This window comes from Trypanosoma rangeli (assembly GCF_003719475.1).
Source record: "Trypanosoma rangeli strain AM80 chromosome Unknown Tra_15.4_contig_00603, whole genome shotgun sequence".
NCBI classification, from domain to species: Eukaryota; Euglenozoa; class Kinetoplastea; order Trypanosomatida; family Trypanosomatidae; genus Trypanosoma; species Trypanosoma rangeli.
Window position 1 is genome coordinate 1 of NW_021706351.1, and position 7,041 is coordinate 7,041.

A 7,041-nucleotide genomic window follows, 5' to 3' on the forward strand; every position below is an offset into this window, starting at 1 on the left:
TGTACNCGGGCGAGCGCGAGCACTGCAGAGAACTGCATTGCGGGGCGCAGAACTCAGCCTCTACAAAACCATCCTGGAACGTTGATCGTCACAGCGCGCAGGTGCCTCGGTGCAGATGGCGCAGCATTCTGCCACGCTTTCCAAACCTCCAGCACCTGAGGTCGGGGGCGCCCTCATTGACTCGCTCTCGCAACGGCGGCCTGGGCGCTGCCAGAGGTGTTAGGTTTTTGTGTGCGGTGCGCTCAAAGCCTCCCAGGCTCCGTCCAGTGCCGGGGAGCCGCCGGACCACACGTTCCACCGACAAGTGCCCGCTATGTGTTTTTCCATCAGTCGTCGCAAAGCCGCACTGCGTGCATACAACCGCCCGCCCCGCAGGCATCGCCGCAAGTGCGCCTACGTGTGGCCAAAACCTTCTGCCCGAGCAGCCTCTTGGCAAGGCAGCGGCTGCACCTCTCCCAGCCGATGCTGCACCGCCTGGAACTAAACGCGGGCACGCCGTTGCTCGCTGAAGCCTTCATCCGCCAGTGGGGGCCCGGGCGCATTATTGCGAGTGGGGTCTTACCCCGGCGCACCCTCTCCGAGAGCCGGCTACCCACTACGAAAAGGCCGCCGGTGCACCGTCAACTGCCCTCATGGACTCTCGGCCCGCCAGAATGGCAAAAGACGCCAGGGAATACCACAGAGAGGCAAAATTCTTTTTCTCCTTTTCTTGTTGCTTCGCCCACGGCTCAAAGGTCACCAGCAATATGAATTCAATTGCGGGGAATGTGGCGAGCAAAAGTGTGGTAAAAAAACCGTTGGGCCATTCAGCCGTGGCTGGCCAATTTGCCTCAGAAATTGTTCGGCGTGGTGTGTGCGAGAGGCAGTAAACAAACCTGCCCATGAACTTAATTGTCCTTCAAAAACCATGCACTGAGAGAAATGACACGCAATGGCACATCCGAGAGAATCACACCGGTGCGTTACCCCACCGCACGCACGCCAAACCTGCCCCATTCCCCTGGAAGGCCCCCAACAACAATAACAACAAACCAAAAATCATTACTGCTCTTCACAAACCTAAAAACAAACAAAAACAAAAACAACAATCTCCGACACGGTGAACATAACTTTTCCCATGCGTTGTGTGTTATTCACACCGCCGTATTTACTTCTGCCTCACTTGCAGTAGCCGTTTTTTTTTAAAGACACACAAATTAGACACATATGGTAAAAGGAAAAAATTACACACTTCTTTTTCATTATTTTTGCACCACTTTTATCTTCAGAGGGAAAAGGAAAAAAAAAATGATCTCACGTGGAGCTGCCTGCCTTCAGCACGAACCCAAACATCCCAAATTTAGCCTTTGCGCAGCGCGCTTCCTATGCTACAATCAACACATTAATACTAAAACCGTGACCAGCACGACCACTGAAATTGAGGGGAAAATTAATACCAACTGAATCGCATCAGCGCCAGCACCGCGTGCCTAGTGGACAGCACACACCTCGATGCGCCTCGGGCAAACAATGTTCCCGCCCTTGAACCACCCAGTTGGTGTGATAGTGCTGCCCTCTGGGCATGCATGCCAGGTGTCATTCCCAAGATACCGCACAAGCACCGTGTCATTGCTGCATGACACCTCGGCGCACACGTCCCCAGTGAAACCAAAAACATCATGCAGGTTTCTCGTTTTTAAGCACCTTGAGCTTGGGCCAATGCGGCTTCCACGAATAGCGCCTGCTTTACCATCAATGCACCGCCTCTCTCTGAGCGCGACATTGTAGGGGCAGTAGTCCATTAGGTCTTCAGAACGCCCGCCGCGTCTGGGATTCCTGAAGTACTGAAACTGTGCCGGAAGGGGGTCCGGGTAGGTAGTAATCTTACAGATGCTCAGAGCCAAACGATCCGATGTGCATACCAAAAACTTTCTTCTGGGGCGGCAAAACATTTCCGGGTACCGGGTGACGCCATCAGTCAGGCACTTCTGCGTCAGCAGTTCGCAGCCGGAGTTGCTGCCCCATGGCATCTGTTCCGCCATGCTCCACTGCGCCCTGTAAAAGCCCATGTCCTCAAAAGCAGCCATCGTCAGCGCCGTGTAGTGGCCGGCACCGTTGATGGCAGCCATCAGCTCGTCCTTTGCGTTGCGTCTCTTCCAATGCGACGATGGCGTTGCACCCTGACCCTCATCCTCCAGCTCCATTCCAGGGGCACTTGTGCAGTTGAAGTGCGCACGAGTCTTTTCCAGCGTCTTGGGTGAAGACACAACGAGCACATTCTCCTTTCCACGAACCTCAGGCATCGTCTGTGTCATATTCCTCGCCTCAAAAATTTCCACCTCAAACCCAAGTGCGTGCGCGATTTCATGTGCCGCAATACGAACACTGAACTCCAAATTGGTGACTGAATGCGGGCCAATATTTATCACCCCGACCACAGGACGCCCATCGTCCAACTCAACGCACCCCACTGCCCACGCATAAGTAGAAGCTTCAGTCGGTGCAGCAGCGGCGTACAAAAACATGTCCGCGCCGGACACACCCCTCGTGTGGTGGGAGCTGGGTATTTCAAAATTACCGCATGGTGTTCCAGCCGAAAAATTCGGAACAACCACTGGGCCCGTGAGCTGTTGAACGTGGAGACGATCCACGTGCAGCTTGATGGCTTGGGGAAGTATCTGATTCAAGATGATGGACTTTTTTCGGTTGTAAGAACATCTTGCTGCTGGCACACACGGATTCCTTCTCCCAAGTCCGGGCGGGACTCTCCCGCAGCGGTGCAGTACTTTAAAGCATTGTTCATGTCCTCCGAGAAGACCTTAAAACGGATGGGCGCCCAGTCAGGCACAGAGGCAGTAAACACCTGCGTCCCACCACGCTCCCGCCCCGGCAATTCACGCAAAATTGCCCTCATCGGGGGCCCAGCCTTGCGAGAAATGCGGTCAAATATGCAGCGATGCTCAGTGACGGCAAAAGAGCCTGGTGAAGCAGCAGAGCAGCAGCAGCAACAGGATGTGCAGAGTGTGGTGCATTCCTCGTGTCTTTCCTTTGCGTGGCGTCTCGTTCCCTTCTTTCCTTCTGTGGTTTACTTGCTTATTGTGTCGTTGTACTCCGATTCGTGTCTAGTGTGAGGTCGAGGACTCCAAAAAAAAAAGAGCTCGCGTCTGGCGCACCGACGAGCACACACACACGCGCACGCACCAAAAACGGCCACGGCCAAGACACGCCCACAACCACCCGCGTGCCCAGAGGCGCACACGACAAAAAACGAGGCAAGCAACACCGTCGGCAGCGCATCGTCCCCATTTCTGCTGCGTGAAGTGTTGCGCCCGCGCGCAGGCCGCACGCCTCCACCTCACCGCGCACAACACCACCGCAGCGGAAATCGGGTCCCCCACAGCAGAAGGCAAACCTTTCCGCTGCGACTCAACCACTCACGCTCAAACACCACAGTTGACCCCCGCAAGCAACACCGGGGCAACCAACCACACTCCGCAGCCAAACGTCTCAGATGCCCCCTCGCAAAGGGCGTCAGGCGTAGCCGGAATAGAGAAACAAGGTGCACAGCAACGCAGCATCAGACCCTCGTACGGCCCGTCGCATCCACACGATTCGGCCTGTTCTGCCCAGTCGCAGTGAAACTCGTCTGCAAACAAGCAACAAAGAAAGGGGGAGGAAGGACCCTTCGGGAATTTCCCCCTGCAGCAAAATGACCTCGCCGCCAACACCTCCACCCATCGCCAAAAAGCTGCCGCCGTTAAGAGCGCAGCCACAAAAACACCGCCTCCGCCCCGACGTCTGCACGGCCGCGACACTGGGGGTGTTGCACAGACACGGTAAAAATCCCAGCAGGGAGCACGCCTGTCACAACCCACACGGCGACACGCATCGCCGGCAACTCCTTTCCTCACGACCCCGTCGTTCCCTCTCGAAGACACGCGCCCTCCACCCACGGCGTGAAGCAATAGAAAACACCCTCCAAGTCAAAAAAGCCGGAAAAAAAAAGGTCTTCTTCCAGCACGTTGTACACAGAGCGTGGCCCTATGCGCGCGACACCGCGCAGCAGCTGCCCCCAACAGACCCCTCGCCAACAGTCGCGCAATTTGTGCCTCACCGCGCCCTGCGGAGAGAACCGCCGATGGCGGCGAGGGTGCACTATGGAACCCATGCGGGCCTTGGAATCTCCGTCGTCGCCGGCAAGCCCTCGGGCGACACAAAGCGCGTCCCCAGCCCCTCACACACACCATCCAAAGTACGGCAGACGCGCAGGCACCACAACCATGGAGCGGCCCAAGTGACTATTGCCCCGCGGAAAAAAAAAGCACACGCCCATCAACCGCCGGCCCCGCGCGGGTGCCTGTGTAACCCCACGCACCGAGCACCGCAACATCCCCTGGCTTCGCCGCCCCTAGGCAGCTCACAGCACAGGAAGCAGGGCATACACCCAAAAAGCTGGGTGCAACGAACTTGCCCTGTTGCCTCACGAGGGCACCCGTGGGCACAACCACACAGTCAGAGTGCAGGTCCCCGCGTCAAAAACAAACAAACAAACAACGTCAAAGTGGGCCTCTCCGTGGGCGTCCGCTCAGTGAAACAAAACACGGTCGCATGCCTTCAGCACCAGCGCCTTCCTTTTTAGACAACAAACAAAAACCAAAACAAAAAAATACATAATACGAAAATAGCACCAGACTTGGACCAAGCCCAACACAATCACCGTCACCCCCTCGCACCACAGCAGCCAAACAACGACCTGCCGAGTCCGTGTCTGCCTGTACAGCTCAAGAAAGATCGCTGCTTGCCGTGGCTCTCCCACACCACAGCGGCACCTGCGCACGGTTAGAAATGAGTGGGCGGGGAACTGACATAAACAAAAGTTATATGGTGCTTCCCTACATTTGCAACGCGGACTCCACGCAGCAGCGGCCAGCCACCGCATATAATGGGCACCAGCGTGGAACCCAGGTATATATCCCACAAGAAGGTCCCACAATGGGAGATCGCAGCTTTATTTTCGCATATGCGGCACACACACACAGTCACAGTCACCATAAAATTATCCCACAGTCATTACACACGCACAAATACCCAAATAAGTGCATGAAGTACAGGCAATAGTAACTGGGCTCCCGCTGCGAACCGACGAAGTGGCAGTCTTTAGGGCCCTGCAGCCACCAGGCTCCTCCGCGCGGAGGATCATGGCAGGTATTAGTTTGGGGAAGAAAAGAAACAACAACAACGACAACGCACACACCACCGTAGAACGCGCTCTCGTAGGAACCAAATCAAGTCAACAACAAAAAAACGGGAAAAGCCGGAAATAAATCGATATCAGTTGCTCAGCGACATTTGGTCGTTTTTTTCTTTAAAATTATTTTATTCCTTTTCAGAAGCGTCAAAGCAAAAATAAAATAAAAACGATGGGGGCGTCGAGCACTGTTTCTAACCAAAACAAACAAAAGCTCAGTCGGTATGGTGGGAATCTTCAGCTTTCAGCTCGGCCCGTACAAAACAACCTCAATCATTTTTCTTTTTAAAAGACACATCAACACATCGATGCCGTTCGTCGATATAATTGAGCCCATTCACAAAATGGCCCACAGAAATTTCCCACATTTACTGCAGTCCCTCCCCCCTCTCCCGCTCTCTTACTGCCGCCGTCTACACGCGCAGGAAAACAATAGTTACCACCAGATGGATGCGACACGTTGCATCGAATGTCGCGTTCACGTCCCCAATGAAAGATACAACTTTCGCTCCTTTACCGATGAACTCTGAGTGGTGCAGAGCAGGCGCCCACGTGGAGCGGACACTGATTCGCCCTGGGATCATCTTCCAACCGTCACTTGTAGCAGCAATCGCTTGACTCCCTGAACAACTTTTTCCAATCCGCCTTTGTGAGGTACCAAAGCATTGCTGGGGCCCCCAACATCAACCCAATAGCCGGACCTCCAACAATCCCAGCTGGACCCCAGCCAAAGAGACAGACCAACACAAGCTCCGACGGTAATCCAACAAACCACAAACAAGTGATCAAAATTTATACCACCTTTTCGTTATGCCTCATTCCACTGAACACGCCCTGAAAACCGTACTGGGCGCTCTCAGCGCTACGTGTAAATGGTGCTATCCACCGCACAGTATGCGCCACTTGCAACGATGTTTCGTTCACTCCAAGTAGACCAATAATCCTGCCAAGAAAACAACAACGAAGGTAATAATTCCACTCACAAACGACATAGATGGGGCCAAAGCGGCAGCAACGAAGAGAGAGCTGGGAATCGTCAAGCAAAAATATTCGCTCAAGCCACCCCACTGCAGTGCCTCTCTGATACGGAGTTTACCTGGCGTCTGTCGGGTCGATCCCCAAGGCGTTGTCCGAGCAATCGGTACTACGCGCTGTGCCCCAGCCACGACAACCATCCCCCAGCATGGCACCATGAACACCTCGCTGGGCCAAAAGGCACTGAGCTAAAGGTGCCACAATACAACCGACCACAACAGCAGTCAGTCATGGACAATTGAGGTTTAAGATGATTCAAAGCAAATTTAGAACATGCCCTGAAAGTCACCGATGGAATGATAAACAGGGGTCCAAGCTTCATAAAATTACAGGCAATTTCCGCTGTCTTCTCCCCGCACATTTTTGGCAACGCACCTTGTATCAAGCAAAGAAAAAACAACGATACGCCGACAGGCACCATCAATAGAATACCACAACCACAACGCCTCGTTGAAGAGTACTGCCTTGCTCATCACTCCCTGCACCCCCACCGTAAGCCCGTAAACAGAGCGCGTCCACTGCAAACCACAATCCACGAAGTGAATATTGGGCAAAGATTGAAATAATAAGGCACCCCACGAACGCACCAGAGAGAAACAATCATCACCCAGAAAAGTGCCGACAAAAGCCAACGGTGCAACCGCCCAAACCGAAGGTTAGCGCAATGCCCATAGCGGACGGCAAGGCCAGACAAACCAAACCAAGCACAATTCGGCCCCATCTCAAGAAATAATCATCAGCTTAAGGCTCTGAGACACATACCTCCTCACCTACCGACA

The 7,041-nt window shown here is 54.1% G+C and overlaps 4 protein-coding genes across 4 annotated transcripts, besides 3 other annotated features; 2 read left to right on the forward strand and 2 right to left on the reverse strand.

Moving 5' to 3' along the window:
- TraAM80_09518 (uncharacterized protein) lies at nt 1-509 on the forward strand (the record flags this gene model as incomplete). The annotated part of the gene is made up of 1 exon (XM_029386197.1): nt 1-509. A coding segment is annotated over one exon (509 nt), but the record flags the coding sequence as incomplete, so codon positions are not given.
- A 960-nt stretch (nt 510-1,469) lies between these two features.
- TraAM80_09519 (surface protease GP63) lies at nt 1,470-2,504 on the reverse strand (the record flags this gene model as incomplete). Its single annotated transcript, XM_029386198.1, has 1 exon — nt 1,470-2,504. The coding sequence occupies one exon, from the start codon at nt 2,502-2,504 to the stop codon at nt 1,470-1,472; it is 1,035 nt and encodes a 344-aa protein (XP_029233943.1).
- A 276-nt stretch (nt 2,505-2,780) lies between these two features.
- TraAM80_09520 (uncharacterized protein) lies at nt 2,781-3,110 on the forward strand (the record flags this gene model as incomplete). Its single annotated transcript, XM_029386199.1, has 1 exon — nt 2,781-3,110. One exon carries the CDS (start codon nt 2,781-2,783, stop codon nt 3,108-3,110), a length of 330 nt encoding a protein of 109 aa, XP_029233944.1.
- A 195-nt stretch (nt 3,111-3,305) lies between these two features.
- Nucleotides 3,306-3,345: a microsatellite.
- Nucleotides 3,346-4,618: 1,273 nt separating this feature from the next.
- Nucleotides 4,619-4,661: a sequence feature (A-rich).
- Nucleotides 4,662-5,121: 460 nt separating this feature from the next.
- Nucleotides 5,122-5,167: a mobile genetic element.
- A 1,204-nt stretch (nt 5,168-6,371) lies between these two features.
- Nucleotides 6,372-6,683, reverse strand: TraAM80_09521 (multidrug resistance protein, MATE family; the record flags this gene model as incomplete). The annotated part of the gene is made up of 1 exon (XM_029386200.1): nt 6,372-6,683. One exon carries the CDS (start codon nt 6,681-6,683, stop codon nt 6,372-6,374), a length of 312 nt encoding a protein of 103 aa, XP_029233945.1.
- Nucleotides 6,684-7,041: the final 358 nt, after the last annotated feature.